Consider the following 16,586-nt stretch of genomic DNA (forward strand, 5'->3'; position numbering starts at 1 on the left):
GTCATTGGACAAACCTTGGACAAACCCTCTCTGGTTCTCAGTTTCCACATCTGAAAGAAAAAGAAGCTGGACTCAATCATTTCTAAGTCTCCTTCCAGTCCTAGATGCTATGTAGTTTTCCCTGAATTCTAAGAGAGAAAAGTGGAATTCAGCTCCTTAAAGCAAGATCTGTGTGTGTCCTGCTCATTTCTTATTTCCAGAGTTAGCACATGATGTGGCCACATGAAAAATTCTTTTTGAAATCAGTGAAACTAAGTAAGTAATCATTTCTTACTTGGTTTGTACTGAATAGGGAGTAGCCACCGTACCTCTTAAAAGAAGTATTTTATCCTTCCTCCTGCTCCGAAGAGCTTTCTCTTTATTCGTTTGTTTTCTAGTTGTTCCCATGGCTTTGCCAACTAAAGTCCTAAGTGCCCACCGTAAATCGCTGAATCTTGTTGATTGTCCTCAGCCACTCCTAAAAAAGGTAAAGTATTTAGAATCACTTTTTCAAAAAGTGTGATGGAAAAAAAAAAAAAAAAGTGTGATGTTCTTTGGTGCTGGTGTAGCCCCAAGAACTCTTTTAAATGGTTGAACTCAAAAGAGCACATTTCTTGGTATCCAGAACTTTCAGGATTAGAAGTTCTGGGTTTTGATGTGCACCCACTCACTTAGTTGTCTGGCTTCTGGTTTGTGTCAGTATGCACACTGAATTTGATGCAAACCTTTATATTTTGCGTGTAGGAGATGGCTACTGACATTCTGCCTACTCATCAGAATCTGTGTCACATTAGAGGAAATGAGCTAGCTCGCTACCAGCCCCGTCCTAGCTGTGCCAGCCAGCCAAAGCCGGGCTACTTGTGGAGCAGGGCACAAAACCAGAAAAAGATTCCTCTGGAGAATAAAATCCCAGGGTGTTCCCCACTAGTTCCCATAATTTGTTATTTTATCCAAAGTTCCCTTTGATTTTATCAGAAAGATTCAGCGTCTGTTGGAGACTATTTTAACCTAACCACAATTTTAGGTTGTTTAAAACTCACATATTTTTTGTGTGTGTTTTGCCTTCAAAAAACATTTTATTGAAGTTTAACATATATAGAGAAAAGTATATAAAATATAAGTATAGAGCTCAATGAATTATCACTGAGCCAACAGACCCGTGTGCGTAACAAGCGCCCTTTGTGTCCCTCCCGGTCGCTTCCTCCCCCTCCACTCGAAAGGTAACTGCTAGCATGAATTCTAACACCAGGGGTTGGTTTTGCCTGTTTTTGACCTTTACATAAATAAAATTTACACATATTTTAACCTGTTCAGTTCAGTCCCCTGCAAACATCCACTAACACAATGATTCACCGATCAGAAATATAAACAAAAAGCCCCAAAAGATACAATGAAAACCTGTAGCATAGCACAGCAGCAGAGTTCCAAGACCGGGTTGGTGTGTCACTTCCTGGTCTTCTGGAAGTTGGCATGCTCAGCCCCCCTCCCCTGCTTTCTGGCTTTTGTATGGACAGGCCCCCGAAGATGACTTCCAGTTTCCCAGAGATGACCACGGCAACATAGACTGTGAGAAGCTGGCTGAGCAGCTGAAAGACTGTTCGAACCTCCAGGACCAAGCGGACATTCTGTACATTCTGTATGTAATAAAGTAAGTGGGTGGTCTTCACTAGGTTGAGCTTTCTCTCTTCTCCTTGCTCTTTGTCGTAGGCTTCTTGGCCTTCCAACAAGCCACATCATGGTCATAGTCACCCAAGCTACCCAGACTCACCGTGAACAGACTCCCATCCCCTTCTCTACCTACTAGTGTTGCCCTCCCAAGATGAGAAGGCTGGGTGAGGCCAGGATCTCATCATTTCCTGATGTTAGGCTTCTGTTTCAAATAGACAGAAGACGACGCAGCCCTCTCGGTGAGACTCAAAGGCACTGGGAAGCCCCCAGGCACTTGGCAGAATGCGTGGTGATTCATTCCCCTCCCTGCCAAGTGAGCTCTATTGTAAGAGAATCTGGCCTTGAAACGTTCTGGGCCATACTTCTGGGGTTTTCCATGTCTTGACAGGGGTCCCAGCTGGGACACAAATCTCTCTGGACAGCACGGGGTCACTGTTCACAACCTCCTCAGTGAGCTCTATGGAAAAGCCGGCTTGAACCAGGAGTGGGGTCTGATCCGCTACATCTCTGGCCTACTCAAGAAGAAAGTGGAAGTCCTGGCTGAGGTCAGAACCACCATGCACGTGAAGGGTGTCTGTTTGTCTTCTCTAGCCCGGTGCCGTCTTCCTATTAGGAAAGCTGGAGGCAAGCACCTTCATTTGTAAAGGAAACACGTTGTTTAATATACAGACGGAGCTGGGCCTTCTGTCCTGACCTCCCACTGCTCTTGGAAGACAGGCAGAGGAAATGAAATTCAAGTTGATTAGTTTTGTTACTCCTTAGCTGCAGAAAAGGGTTTACCAAGAAATGAAATGAAAATGCTCTGTGGCCCTGCACCCTCTTAAACAGAGCTCTCTTATTTCTGCACATCTGTAATACAATCATCATCAGTATTTTAACCCCAAGGCCCTGCAAAATCCAGAACTGCTTTCTATGACATTCAGGTTCTTTTTTTCCCCCATTCATTCATTCATTTATTTATTTTATGGCTGCATTGGGTCTTCATTGCTGCACATGGGCTCTCTCCAGTTGCGGCGAGCGGGGGCTACTCTTCATTGTGGTGCGCGGGCTTCTCATTGCGGTGGCTTCTCTTGTTGCAGAGCATGGGCTCTAGGCACGCAGGCTTCAGTAGTTATGGCGCGTGGGCTCAGTAGGCGTGGCTCACGAGCTCTAGAGCGCAGGCTCAGTAGTTGTGGCGCACGGGCTTAGTTGCTCCGTGGCATGTGGGATCTTCCCGGCCCAGGGCTCGAACCCGTGTCCCCTGCATTGGCAGGCGGATTCTTAACCACTGTGCCACTAGGGAAGTCCCCAAGTTCACTGTTTTAGTAAGGTGATGGTATTTATTATATGTGAATAATGGGGAAACTGGCAACTTAGGACTATAATATGGTCATTAACTCTTAACATCAGTATTTTAGGACTCATAGCAACTCATCCTCCTTATGGAATATCAGGGAATCCAGTGTGTTTGCTACAGGGGGTGAGCATAAAATACCCACTAATAGGCCCTGCAGAGCCAGGCCTGGGACCACATTTTGGGGACAAAGATCACGGGGACCCAACTCTGGCTGGGTTGCTCAGTCTGGGGTCTGTGTATGAATTTTCAAATAAATAGCAGCATGGGTCATGAAGTTTGTAAAGGTAAATTTATGATCTTATTGGCAGTGGTCCTTCCCCACCGGCTTTGCTAATCTTCCTCCCCCTCCCCCTTTTCCTAAATGTGCAGGCCTGCACGGACCTGCTGTCGCACCAGAAGCAGCTCACGGTGGGCCTGCCGCCAGAACCCCGGGAGAAGACCATCTCTGCGTAAGTTTTCAACCTGGGGCCTCAGGTTTGGGGGCGGTACCTGGGGGGAAAACATCAGTGCTGTCCACCATTCAGGAAGAGAGTCTTTTTATAGACACTGTCACTCGAGCACTTCCAGCAGGAAAATGAGGATATTCCATAGAGGACTAGGAGGCATCTTTCGTGGTGTTTGTGTCCTGACGCTCCTTCCTAGGCCTCTTCCCCCCGAGGAGCTCACAGAACTCATCTACGAAGCCAGCGGGCAGGACATCAGCATCGCCGTGCTCACACAGGTCAGCTGGCCACGGAGGGGCAGGGCTGTCTCGGGGCAGCAGGGGCTTCTCCGCCACCAGCCAGTCTCTGAAGCCCTGTCTCCACGTCTGTCTGTGTCAGGAGATTGTGGTTTACCTGGCGATGTATGTCAGGGCACAGCCCAGCCTCTTCGTGGAGATGCTCAGACTCCGGGTTGGACTCATCATTCAGGTGATGGCCACGGAGCTGGCGCGGAGCCTGAACTGTTCAGGTGCGATTCTCACGCGCGGCTCCCACAGCTCCTGCACCCACCCGCCCCTGGGGAGCCCTGCTCAAGTATTCTGGAACCAGGGCTTCTGAGCCTTTGGGTGGGCTCACGGCTTCACCAGATTCTCTCATTTAGATGTAACTTCCGCCAAACCAACCAGCACAGGGTGTTGAATTTCATAGGTTAGGGAAAATGAGGTACTAGAATCTTCTGCTCTGCTCCTGACATCTGAGTTCCTGTTTCTCCTTGTGGTAAGATGTCACCCCCCATTTCATAAAACCTCTGCTGGGAGAAATCCTACCAATTTAAATATGTAAATCAACTGCAAGGTGCACTCCAACATTGGGGGTTATTACAGTGAGAAAAATTATGCGTCTGAGTTAAGAAAATATACAACTTAAATAGCAGCATTTAGAATCACCAAGGATCGGTACCTTTCAGTCCTGAAGCAGTAGAGAGGTGATCCTGAGCAGGGAGACCTCCCACAGTACCCTTTGTCTCCACCACCACCCCACGCCCACGCCACTCTACCTTCCCCTGCCACCAGGCCTGTGTCGGGACACTTACACGATGTTTGTTTTTAGGAGAAGAAGCTTCTGAAAGTTTGATGAACCTCAGCCCTTTCGATATGAAAAATCTCCTACACCATATTTTAAGTGGAAAGGAGTTTGGTGTTGAAAGAAGCGGTAAGTAAATGCCCATCTTACTGAGGGGAGGGGGTCAGACAGGGCTGGACTGACGTGTCCAGCGTGGCCTGGAACTGCTTCATTTCTATACAGATCAACACCAGTAATCGCGATTCGGGACATAATGTTTGGGTAGCAGGTTCCTACTTCACTGAGATGGACAGAGTTCTAGGTTTAAGGTTGTGACTTGTAGGGCTTTGTGACCCCTCGTCGGCTGGCTGGGAGAGCTGCGGTCCCATGTGGGCGTGGTGCACACCCTGGCCTGCGGCCTCCCTCCTTCTGCAGTTGGTCCAGGCACTGTCACTTGTGCACAGGGGTTAGGAGCAGGTGAGGTGACCAAGGTGTCAGCATGCAAGGGCTGTCTTTTCCCAGCACCTGAGGGCCCCACCTTTAGTGTGGGTTGGTTTTCAGTTAGACCCCCATCACCCTTCATGGGCCCAGATAAAAGCCCTCTGCAGCCTCACAGCACCTTCTTGCTGAGTGAGTTTGCCTCGTCCCCTTCTTGCTCTCTCTCACTTTTTATCTGTACCGGAACCCTGTTTGCAGTGCTAGGAAATATAATCGCCCAAGTCCTGGTGGAATTCTGTTCTCAAATGCTCCCTAATTATAATTGAAGCAATTATCATTTACCCTCCTCATAATAAGGTGAAATGATTTGCAGACACATTTGTGAATTTGTTTCATCAAGCCAAAGAAATGCAGTGTGGGCTGTCATTCTTTTTATTTAATAAGGACATTGGGTACTTCGGATCTTTTCTTTAGAGTGGGCACCAGCAGGCAACCAAACCGGCATCGTGCGATCAGGTGTGTTTTGGTGGGTTTTCTCCTTTCCTGAGGAATGGTCAAGATCCTTTTCCAAAAGTAATTTTCAGTTCTTTCAAATGCACAGTCCTTGAAATGTAAATATGTAAGATTAATATTTAATGTGTTCTGCTCATCAAAATAATATATGTGGTTTGACACAGATAATTACTAAAAATTGTTATTAAACAGAGTAATGTCACTTGAAACCATAAATATGTCTAATTGCAAGCAAGGCCAGAAGAGGGCCTGTCTTTTTGCGTACAGCATCATTTGTTAATTGTCCTTTGTAATTGTTCAATTTTTATAAATCAGGAAACTCAAATAGTCTTAGAATTTTTATTACATCCTGAGATGTCGGAGATGAGTATTTTCAGCTAATGCCCACTCTATACAGGCCCCACTGTAGCTTCCCAGACCCCTTTGGGTTCCGTTTTCCACTCTCCCAGTGTCCCTCCTCCCTCTCTGGCTAATCGTCGTGTCTCCTTTGTGGGTCCTCCCTCTGTGCTGTCCTTTGGCTCCTTATTTGTCTCTACTCCTCTGGGCAGTGCCCTACTCCCATGGCTTCGGGGGTGGGGTGGGTGGGAAGGCAGGGCACGCAGAGGATGCTGCCCGAGGAAATGACCTTAGAGTCGGGCCTTCAGAAGGAGAGGACGCACCTGGCAGAGGGGAGCAGGCAGGCCAGGAGGGAGCCGCCTGTGCAATGCCCAGTGCTGAGTGGCTGGCCTGGAGGGGACAGCTAAGAGCGGCGGGTGGGCTCAAGTCGGTAGGGCTTTGTGTGCCCCTGTGAGGCTTTAACCTGAAGAAGGATTCGAGGTGGACAGTGACATGGTCACACGTGCCTTTAAGAATGATCGTTGTGAGCACACCGTGGAGAACCGGTTAGTGGGGGCAGGGCGGGCAGCAGAGTGGAGCCAGGTGACGGATCCTCCCTGCCCCTTCTGTGTGTCTTCGCCACCTCCAGCCTTTGGTCGGCTTGTTCTCCCAGGACTTCCCTCTCCGGCCCCAAGGCTGGACCTTAATTAGGTGGTCTCAGTTTTCTGCAAGGAAGGGGGTGCATTTGGAGAAGTAAAAAATTATTTTAAAAAACATATCCAAATCATTGAAGGGTTTCCTGGCCACTCAGTGTTTTCTGCATGCTGCTTAAGTGATGTTCGCTCTGTCACTCATCCACTCAAACACATATTGAGCCTGTGCTGTGTAGCAGGCGCTGCCCCAGGTGCTGGAAACAGAGCGCTGGCCAGGGCAGACACGGCCACCTCTAATGGAGTGCATGGTCGAGTGGGAGAGAGAGACGCGGATAAAAATAAGCACATGCGGGCTTCCCTGGTGGCGCAGTGGTTAAGAATCCACCTGCCAATGCAGGGGACACGGGTTCGAGCCCTGGCCCGGGAAGATCCCACATGCCGCAGAGAAACTAAGCCCGTGCGCCACAACTACTGAGCCTGCGCTCTAGACCCCGTGAGCCACAGCTTCTGAAGGCTGCGCGCCTAGAGCCCGTGCTCTGCAACAAGAGAAGCCACTGCAATGAGAAGCCTGTGCACCGCAACGAAGAGTAGAGTAGCCCCCGCTCGCCACAACCAGAGAAAAGCCCACGCGCAACAACAAAGACCCAACGCAGCCAAAAACAAAATAAAATAAAATAAAATAATTAATTAAAAAAATAAGCACATGCATGCATTCCTCTCAGGGTGGACAAAATATCGTTTCTAAGAAGGATGTGTGTGTTTCCTCTCCAGTGCGGCCTATCCATTCCTCCACATCCAGCCCTGCCATCTCCATCCATGAGGTGGGACATACTGGAGTCACCAAAACCGAGAGGAGTGGCATCAACAGGCTGAGGAGTGAGATGAAACAGGTAAGAAGAGCTCTCGGCGCCAGGAAAGAAGTGGTTTTCCTATCTGGGCTCAAGTCAGAAAGTGATAGAAACCCAAGGCATGCAGGGTACAGCCTGCTTTGTAAAGGACGTGCCATCCCTTCTGTCCTGGAATCTGAACACACCCTGTGCCCAGACATCCCAGAGCCACTCACGTGCACCCACCACACGCTCATCCTTAACGTTAAGGTGTTATGCGAGCATTCTGGAAAATACCCTTCCCCGTGTTTGCCTGTTGCCCGAGAACTGGTGATTCAAATGGATCACAGCCATTTAAAAAGTAGAGTCGCGCAAAAGGTAACTGAATCATCTCTCCATCAAATGTGTCCTTCAGGTGAAACAGAGACACCTTTATTTTCCACCATCCACAGGTGTCTCTTTTGTGCTCACCTTTATGTAATTCACAGTAAGTTCCTTCTCAACTGATCCCACAGGACTGCAAGTCAACAGCCTTTCAGTCCTAATGTGCCGGTTACTGTGGTAGGACTTGACAGTGATCTACAGTAGGAAATAGTTTCTTTCCTTCTGACTGTGACCTGCAGTGAGAGACACACTCGGATTTTCTTCTCCATTTCAAATGATGACTCAGTAGATTGAGTCTGTGAGGCACTGAGGGTCACACCCTGCAGCTGGAGCAACACTTCCTTGGACAATCTAGAGGGTGATAGAAGTAGTAAGGCATCCTTGATTTGAAACTGGTTTTTGTTTATCTTCTGATGTATTTTTACTTTCAGATGACTAGGCGATTTAGTGCTGATGAACAGGTGAAACATCTTTGTCTTGTTTCCTCCTTTACTGTGCTTCATGTTCTTTCTGGCTTGAATGGGGAAAGCAAGGCTGTGAGTACAGAGAGTCTGAGTGGGTGGAGAACGGTTCTGCCCGTCCAACATGCTTGGGTGGAGGGGACTCTGCAGGCTGTGGGAGGCAGCCCTGGGGACAGGCAGAGCACTGGACTTGAAAGCAGGAGAGCCCTGCGCCTTTAAACAAATCCATGTATCAAACTTGGATTTTACAGGAGGCTATGTGAAAGGGATGGTCCCGGGTTCTGCCTCGGCAGGAGTTTCTGTTCAAAAAAAGGGAAGAAATAGGGACAAATAGATTGTGGTCATTGATTATAGCAGTAGAAAGAATACTGCTACTTCCTGTCCCTAGATTGCCTGGGGGAATTTAACCCTGGAAGGAAAAGAAAATGTAAGGATACTGTTCTTTTATGTCACCCTTGTGACATACTTCCTTCGCCTCCTCCATCCAGAAGATCAGAGCCCCTTTCCTAATGATTTAATGTCTCTGTGAGAGAGCTCAGAGGAGTCACATACTGACACGCGGATTCTCTGTGTTGTCCCAGGGAAAAACGTCCATGCTGTCTCATTCGAATTTATGCTCTTTCCAAGTAAGGAACAGATTTTCCAAACATCTTCCTTTGCCCACCACTAGGTGGCACTGTCCCTCTTGTTACCTACATCCCGATGGCCGCTGACTGTGGCTGAATATGGGTGGTTCCTTCCGTCTCCATTTAGTGCCCTCCTTACATATTACGGGGACAAAACGATCACCTTTTTTCTTTGATGGGTTTAGATTCAGTTAGCCAGTACAAGTTTTGTATTTGGCCACTTATATCAAAGAAGTATATTATCCTCTTTCCAAAATTAACATAAAAGATTAGCATTTCATGGCTGGGAGTTTGGAAAATAAGTCGTGTGCTAACTTGATGAGGCACCCTCCACATCTGACTAGATATGGGAACACTCCACACTCAGAGAAAGCATTTCCCGGGACCTCTATTGCGCGAGCCCAGAGCTCTGCCCGCTGCTCTGCAGGCCATCTGCCTGGGGGGGTGAGTGAGAACTTGTGGCCACCCGCATCCTCTGCCTCTTCCTTCCTTGGCTGTTTCTGAGGCTGTTCTATGTTCCTTCTCTCTGCGTGCATCCTTTGGTGTCATTGCACATGACTGAGTGGACTCTCTTTGTTTTGTAGCTCTTTTCTGTGAGCCAGGCCCCATCCGGCAGCGCACACTCCTCCAAGTCTGTGGTAAACAGTGTGTCCCAGCCATTGTCCCCTTCGCCACCTCCTTCTCGTTTATGGTGTCTGAATCCTCTCGTTGCCCTTCTCGTGCTCCCACCACCTCCCTCACTTCCGAAGATGTGAACAGGTTTAAGTGTTTCCACTTGACTATGATGATGAGTAGAGGCTAGAAAGAAAGCCGAGAACCTGTGGAACTGAGCTCTGTTTTTCCATCTTGAGCTCTCTGCTTGTGCTCCTCGGTGGGGTATGACTGAGGAGCACTTTTCTCACCAATTCCCAGGAGCTTCTGGAACTTTCGAGGCAGTGGTTATGTGCCTTTCCGTTGAGTCACGGGAGTGAACCACTGCCAGCACGTGCTGATTGGCACTTTGTACGCAGAATGCCCCCCCCCCCCCCCCCCCCCGCTTGGCTTGAGGCCGCAGCTGAGATGGAAGGCTAGGAAGTGTTCTCATTGCAGAGGCGAGTCTGAATCCTCCTTGCGAAACTAGAGGCAGAAAACCAGCTGAGTCATTGATGAGCGTGGCTGTAATTACTTTTATTTGTATCTAATTGTTGCCGTATTTAAATGGCAGTAATGAGCCCAATGGAATAACCCAGCCTAACAGCCTTTTCAAAATAACATCCGATGAAGTCTCAATGCGCTCCAAGAAGACTCCTGCCCTGCTGGCCTGCTTGACATTGGGATTGCATTTTAAACCTTTAAATTTGACGTTGCACACTGAGAAACGAAAGTGCCAGGTAGTCCAGAACAGAGATAATGTGTAAGGATGAAGGTTATCCCTTCCCCGACCCAGAGGCCAAGGGGTGAGAATCCATCCACGGGAAGAAAGCAGGTGTGAGCTTTGCCGCAGGGAGGCCACCGCTGAGGGAACCGCTTTCAGGCCTGGTCTCAGGCCCCACTGGGAGCCTCTCAGAGCTGCCTCCCCAGTCGTGGGCGGGCCTGTGGCTCCCGAGGCAGAAGCAAAACTGCTGGCCCTGCCCCAGCGCTTCCCTCGTGGAGGCCGGAATAAATCCAGCCTCGGGGAGGAGGTGGGAAGGAGGTGATACCCCTCCTGCCTCAGCAAAGGCTCCTGGCTCGGAGGTGGTCATCGCCCCAAATTAGGATAAAGTGCCGTGCTGAGAACAGGCAAAGTAGAAAGCGATTGAAAAGGAAGGTGGAAATACCATAGCCCCTGAGGCCCCGCCACAAACGTGGGTTCCAGCCTTCCCTCCTTCCAGGGCTCCAGAGCCTTGCCCTGCGCTGTGTTGTGTTCTCGTGGCAGCTGCACTGCAGGGGAGTGACCACCACTCTCCGCGGCACCACAGGAGGAAAGTGGTCACTGTGGCGTTGGTCTCCGTGGGCTGCGGCACCCGAGGAGTCACCTCCTCCAGGTCCGAGACCTCCCCAAGCCCTCCAGCAGCAGTGCCTGCCGACCCCATGGCCGGGCGTGCTCCCAGGGTTTCCCGCATCTGCACTCGGGGTGCGCACCTGTGCCCCACTGCTCAGATGAGGCTGAGCGTGCTCGCGGCAAGTTAGAGACTGGAGCAGCCGATGTGGAGTCGGGATTTGCAGCCCCCCCAGAGCCCACCCCCTGACCTGCTCGGCCTCTCCGTTGGGTCAGGGGCTTCTTATGCTGTACTTCCTCTTGGGGGCTGGGAAGAGTGCACGGAAGGAGCTTAGTAAACGAACCGGGGCAGGAAGGAGTGAATCCAGCTGGTGGTGTTGACTGGTTTACGGAGCCGCCCTCTCGGTGACCAGCACTGCCAGGGGGTGCCGGCTGTGAGGCTTCTGAAGGCCGCACCTTTTCTGTCTTGCAGAGGTCCAGCACCCCATCCTCACCCACGGGCACGTCATCGTCAGACTCAGGTGGGCATCACATCGGCTGGGGGGAGCAGCAGGGCCAGTGGCTGCGCAGGAGAAGGCTGGACGGGGCCATCAACAGAGTCCCCGTGGGATTTTACCAGAAGGTGTGGCAGATCCTTCAGAAGGTGAGCTTGGCCGCTGTGCTGCATTCCATAGGCACTGGTGCTGAGGCGTGCTGGCACCTACAGGTAGCAGGCGGCTGCAGAACAGGCGCATAAGCCCCAACCTTAGGTAGCTCACGGCCTAGAGCAGGGTTTCTCCCCCCTCGGCACCATTGACATTTGGGGCTGGGTAATTCTCACTTCCGGGGCTGCCCTGTGCATTGTGGGATGTTAAGCGACATCCCTGGTCTCTACCCGCTAGATGCTGGTAGCACCCCCCCCCCCAGCGTGACAACCAAAATGTCCCCAGACATTGCCGAGTGTCCTCCGGGAGGCAAATTGCCACTGGTTGAGAAACACTGGCTGGAAACCCAACAAGATAGATAAGGTGGCAGCCCAGGTTGTGGGGGGCCACCTTTGACGTAATTTAGGAACGCAGAAAAGTCGGAAGGTAGGCAAGAACCAGAGAAGGCAGGGAAAGCTCTGGATGAAACGCCGTAACCCGGCTGACCCAGAACAGCCGCAGGAGCCACGCCCCTTGGTCCCTGCCCCCGCCTCCTGTCTCGCTCCCTCATCAGCCTCAGAGCGTCCCGGTGTCTCCCTGGGCCCCACCAGAGGGACTGTCTGCCTCCATTAGAAGCTTCTGTGCAAACCAAGAACCACAGGCAGGACCGAGTTTTTCCCTAAACCATTTTTGTTAGCTCATTTCACAGTAGAAGAGGCGAGGAGAGAAGAGGCATCCCTAAGACCCCGTACTGCAGCCCCTTTCGGCTGCGTTATGTCCCCTGTGAGGTCCTCCTCGTGGAGCTGGGCATGGAGAGGTCAGAGGGGTCCCTGTCCTCACAGCTGAACTCCGGTCCCCACGTGGGGGCAGGGCCCGAAGAGGCCTCTTGTCAGGAGGAAGGAGCGTTTGCTGCCGCTGCATCCTCAGCCCACCTGGGACGGAGGCGGTGCAGCTGCTGTCTCCAGGGCACAGGGAGTCAGGAGGCAGCCTGTGAGCCCAGAAGTGTTCCTGGGGCCGGGCTTCCACCGGCTTCATACCAAGATGCTTTTATTATGAAAAAGCATTTTGTATTGAGCCAGCGCTGGTTATTTATATACACGGGTGTGCGTGTGCGTGCATGTGCTCTAGTCTTTTGTGATTGGTGCTTATTATAGAAATCTCAAAAATAGATGCCTGCAAAGGCATAGAAGTATCACTTCGCCAGCAGGAAACATGCACATCTCCCTTTATCTGGCACCAAAGGGGGCCTCTCAGCCGCCAGGGCCGGGTTGCCAAGTGAAACTCGGAGCTCCCACAGAGGAGGACCCGGCAGCTCCCTGGGGCGTTGTTCGGGTGAGATCTGAACGATGCCTGCTGGTTCCATCGAAAAACACAGCCTGTGGGCAGTGAGAACAAGCCCTCTAAAAATAACTCCGACAGTCTGGCGTGTGCCAGTCCTCGTGCTGGCTTCCAGGGCAGAGCGACTTGAGCGTGTGCGCGCCGTTTTTAATCACGTTCTGGAATCTGACTGAAATGTGAAATGCGTGTTCTGCCTCCAGTGTCACGGTCTGTCCATCGACGGTTATGTGCTCCCATCCTCGACGACGCGAGAGGTAGGATGGGAAAAACCCAAACGCCGTGAGTTTTCACTAAGTGCTTTATTTCTTGGACTCTGACCACTCGCCCTTCTTTCAAGCTTGTTACATACAGGGCATTTGTAGATCCGATCTTTCTAGACACTTAACCCTCAAGTTTTGCAAAGTTTTTTTCCCCACATTTGTTGCATCATCTTTTCTCTTTCCCCTCAGAAAGAGTATGTCTGGACTGTCGACATCTTCAGATTTGTTTCTGAAAACTCTCTTAAGAGAAGAGCAAAGTTGCTCGCCATGCTTATGGGACCCACGGCAGAGAACAGTCATCTTCCCTGGTTTCTTTCCCCCATTCATTCTTTTAAAAAAATTGATCTTTTAGTTTTTACACCACCCAAGGCACCATGCTGTGCACCACAAGGAATAATGAAGAAAGAGAAATAAGAAACGGCCCTGCCCCTGGAAGTCGCAGTCCAGCGGGATAGGTGACTAATGCTAGGACCAGGCTGACTGATGCCCAGGGCAGAGCTCTCAGCTTCCTGCCCCAGAGGATTCCTGTGGGCAGAATTAGCAAAGTGGCCGGAGAGGAGGCAGCGTTTACGCTGAGCCACTGGGTGCTGTGGGCAGCGTGGGTGACAGGACTGTGTCTGTGCTCGCTTCACTCGTGACCCCCTGCTGGTCCCTTTGGCAGATGACCCCACAGGAGATCAAGTTTGCTGTCCACGTTGAGTCGGTGCTGAACCGAGTGCCGCAGCCTGAGTACCGGCAGCTGCTGGTGGAGGCCATCATGGTGCTGACGCTGCTCTCGGACACGGAGATGAACAGCATTGGGGGCATCATCCATGTGGACCAGATCGTGCACACGGCCAACCAGCTGTTCCTGCAGGACCAGGTGGGTGTGCCCAGAGCCAAGGTGGGGACGCGGCAGTGCAGCCGGCTTGGCTGGCATTTATCTCTGTCGAGGCTGGAGATCCTGTGACCAACAGGAAATATTCTTGAACAAAGATAATGTCATCACAGATGGTGGGAAAATGTCAACCATTTGGTTTGAAAATGGCACAGTGGCCACTGGGAGATCTAAAGCCCTTTGGAGATGGACAGGCCCATTTCAGCATAGGTTCTAGTGCCAGCACCAGCCTCGCGACATGTCTGGCCCCAAGTAAACCAGCCACTTAGCCTGCACCAAAGTCGAGCTAGAAGAAGCCGTCCTCCCATCCTAGAATCAGTGATGTGCTGCCAACTCGGGCGGGTGGGGACACGGTGCCCAGAGCAGAGGCCATCTGTCCCCCCGTTAGGCCGGTAGCGCCAGCTCTGCTCACGTGTTGCCTCTGCCCTTTCCTGCTGCAGATGTCGATCGGTGCCACGGACACGCTGGAGAAGGACCAAGCCACGGGCATTTGCCACTTCTTTTACGACAGTGCTCCCAGCGGGGCTTACGGGACAATGACCTACCTAACGAAGGCGGTGGCTTCTCACCTGCAGGAATTGCTGCCCAATTCAGGCTGCCACATGCAGTAGGGCCTCGGCGCTCTGAGCCCAAGATCCCCTGTGCTGTCACAAAAGCATTTCCCATCAGCAGCCCTGGCAGGGAGGAGGCGGCAGTAACACACCTGAAAGCAGTATACGTCCAAGCCGCAGAATCCTGTGCCCGCCCCCGAGGAGCGCCCTGGGGATCATCTTCTTACATTCATTTTGCTGGGAAGTTTGTCACAGCATCTGGTCTCCTGGAGTCTGAGGAGGTATCGGAAGTTGGTCTCCTCTTGTGAGTGCAGAGTGAAGTGAGAAGGCAGCTTAAACTGGCTTTCGCAGAGTTGCCGAACAGGCTCAATGAGCTGGTGATACATCTTCCAGATGAAAAGATCCTTCCAGCAGCCGCGGACCTTGACCAGGGGCACATCTTAACGGTACAGTCTGTCTGTGGGTCAAAATGTGTAGCAAATAGAACAACTCATTGTGCAGAGGTGTGGTTGTCTCGTGCCTTGCTTTCCTCCTTGGCTTGTTGCTGTCTTACTGGCAGCTACCTTTGCGTGACGGTTCTCCTTCACCAACATTTAGAAAATTGCTCCCACTTGACTTTGGCTCATGGTCTTCAAGGATTTTATCTTGGCCACCCGTGAGTTAGGGATTTCTCCTGCCTTATGAAAATATCCCACATCATCTTCCAGAATCTAACCAAAAAGAAGCAAGGCAGAGGAGAAGCCAACCCTTCTTCTAGCTGGGCCAACTGTTGTTTTGGGGCTGGCATGGGCAGGGAGTCCCTCTGGAAGGCCTGTGCCCCCGCCCCCGTCGTGGGGTGGCGGCCGGCAGGGAGCGGCACGCCCACCGTGTTCTGGGGGAGCCACGTGCTGAGTCTGCAGCACCAGACGCCACAGAAGTGCGTGCCGTGCTCCCTCTTCAATGCTTCCCTCTGCGGCAGGGCCAGGCTGGGGCCTCAAGCCCTTCTCACAGCAGCACTTTTGCCTTAAGGCTCTCAGGTGGGGTGTAGCTGGAGGCCTTGCTTGCAGAGGCGTGAGGACAAATCCTGATGGGGCAGGGCCTCGCCAGTCTTTCCTTGCCAAGGTCCTGATGGATGGAGTTTCTCTCCAGGTGTCTTACGGGGATGGGGGGTGGGCATGACACACAACAGGGAAAACCGTTTCTGTGGATAATGGACTCTGAAGGACAGTCACCTGGTGGCCTCGTGGTGCGCTCTGGCTGGTTGAGGGTGACGGCTTAGATTGGTGATGACTCTGCCTCTGAAATGGAAACTTGGCCATTGGATCTTTGCGTGGAAGTTTGCGTGAAGGTGGAGAAAGCCGATGCTCAGGCTGCTTTGAGAGGACAGCAAGGTGCCCAGTGCCCCCCAGAGTCAGGATGCGGCACTGACCAGTATTCTTGAAGCAGAGGCAAGGCAGGGAGGGTTCCTGCTAAAGAGCCTCGCTTCAGTCCAAGCCAAACACTTTGTAGTTGCCCCTGGGGGAGAGAGTCTGGAACACGAGTCTTGGCTCACTTACCCGCTCGGTGGTGCACAGGCGCTGTCTACACGGGACATCAGTGCCTTGGCTTCATATTTGTTTGAAACCATAATATTTTCCTTGCTGAGGTACAGAGTAGTTACATAAAGAAAAGTGCCCAGGGGCTTCCCTGGTGGCGCAGTGGTTGAGAGTCCGCCTGCCGATGCAGGGGACACGGGTTTGTGCCCCGGTCCGGGAAGATCCCACGTGCCGCGGAGCGGCTGGGCCCGTGAGCTATGGCCGCTGAGCCTGCGGGTCCGGAGCCGGTGCTCCGCAACGGGAGAGGCCACAGCAGTGAGAGGCCCGTGTACCGCTAAAGAAGAAAAAAAGAACAGTGCCCAAAATCTCTCTCAATTTCTGCTCCAGTGGACTCCCACATCCCCTCCCCTTCCTATTACTGTCGGTATGTCAAACCTTTCTCCTCAGATTACTAGATGGTTCCTTCTGTCATTCATCGGCACGTGTGAGATGCTCTGTCTGTGACTCGGTGCTCAAGGCCCTCAGCCTGCGCAGGAAAGCCAGTGTGAACAGATGACCAGGCTTTAGCGTGGTGGGGGGGGTGTGAGGGAGCTGGACGAGGGCTGGGCTGAGAAGGTAGGGACGGCCCAGAGCCCTGCCATCAGCATGGCAGATCCCGGAGACAGTGTGGGTGGCCTGGCGCCGTGCCCCGAGCCCCCCGCAGTGCCCGGAGCCTTCCTGTTTGTGCCCCGTCTTCCCTTGGAAGCCAGTTTGCTCTCATTTGCCTCGGCGGGTCCAGGGGG

At 51.9% G+C, this 16,586-nt stretch overlaps 1 protein-coding gene across 9 annotated transcripts in view; it reads left to right on the top strand.

The window, feature by feature from the left end:
- The window catches only part of PHKA2 (phosphorylase kinase regulatory subunit alpha 2), an 82,377-nt gene extending 67,585 nt beyond the window's left edge, over positions 1-14,792 (top strand). For 2 of the 9 annotated variants that reach the window (XM_060002264.1, XM_060002266.1), the window contains exons 20-34: positions 378-466; positions 1,494-1,627; positions 2,036-2,192; positions 3,353-3,432; positions 3,551-3,704; positions 3,805-3,934; positions 4,516-4,617; positions 7,158-7,276; positions 8,029-8,058; positions 9,269-9,322; positions 10,622-10,687; positions 11,114-11,284; positions 12,803-12,856; positions 13,524-13,724; positions 14,180-14,792. In XM_060002264.1, coding sequence (XP_059858247.1) covers positions 378-466; positions 1,494-1,627; positions 2,036-2,192; positions 3,353-3,432; positions 3,551-3,704; positions 3,805-3,934; positions 4,516-4,617; positions 7,158-7,276; positions 8,029-8,058; positions 9,269-9,322; positions 10,622-10,687; positions 11,114-11,284; positions 12,803-12,856; positions 13,524-13,724; positions 14,180-14,350 — 1,712 coding nt within the window. In that variant the 3' untranslated portion in view covers positions 14,351-14,792. Of the gene's footprint in view, positions 1-377; positions 467-1,493; positions 1,628-2,035; positions 2,193-3,352; positions 3,433-3,550; positions 3,705-3,804; positions 3,935-4,515; positions 4,618-7,157; positions 7,277-8,028; positions 8,059-9,268; positions 9,323-10,621; positions 10,688-11,113; positions 11,285-12,802; positions 12,857-13,214; positions 13,318-13,523; positions 13,725-14,179 lie in introns of those variants that run through there. The other 7 variants (XR_009517994.1, XM_060002265.1, XM_060002268.1 and 4 more) reach the window with 7 other exon arrangements.
- Positions 14,793-16,586: the final 1,794 nt, after the last annotated feature.

Source organism: Delphinus delphis, chromosome X (assembly GCF_949987515.2).
Source record: "Delphinus delphis chromosome X, mDelDel1.2, whole genome shotgun sequence".
NCBI classification, from domain to species: domain Eukaryota; kingdom Metazoa; phylum Chordata; class Mammalia; order Artiodactyla; family Delphinidae; genus Delphinus; species Delphinus delphis.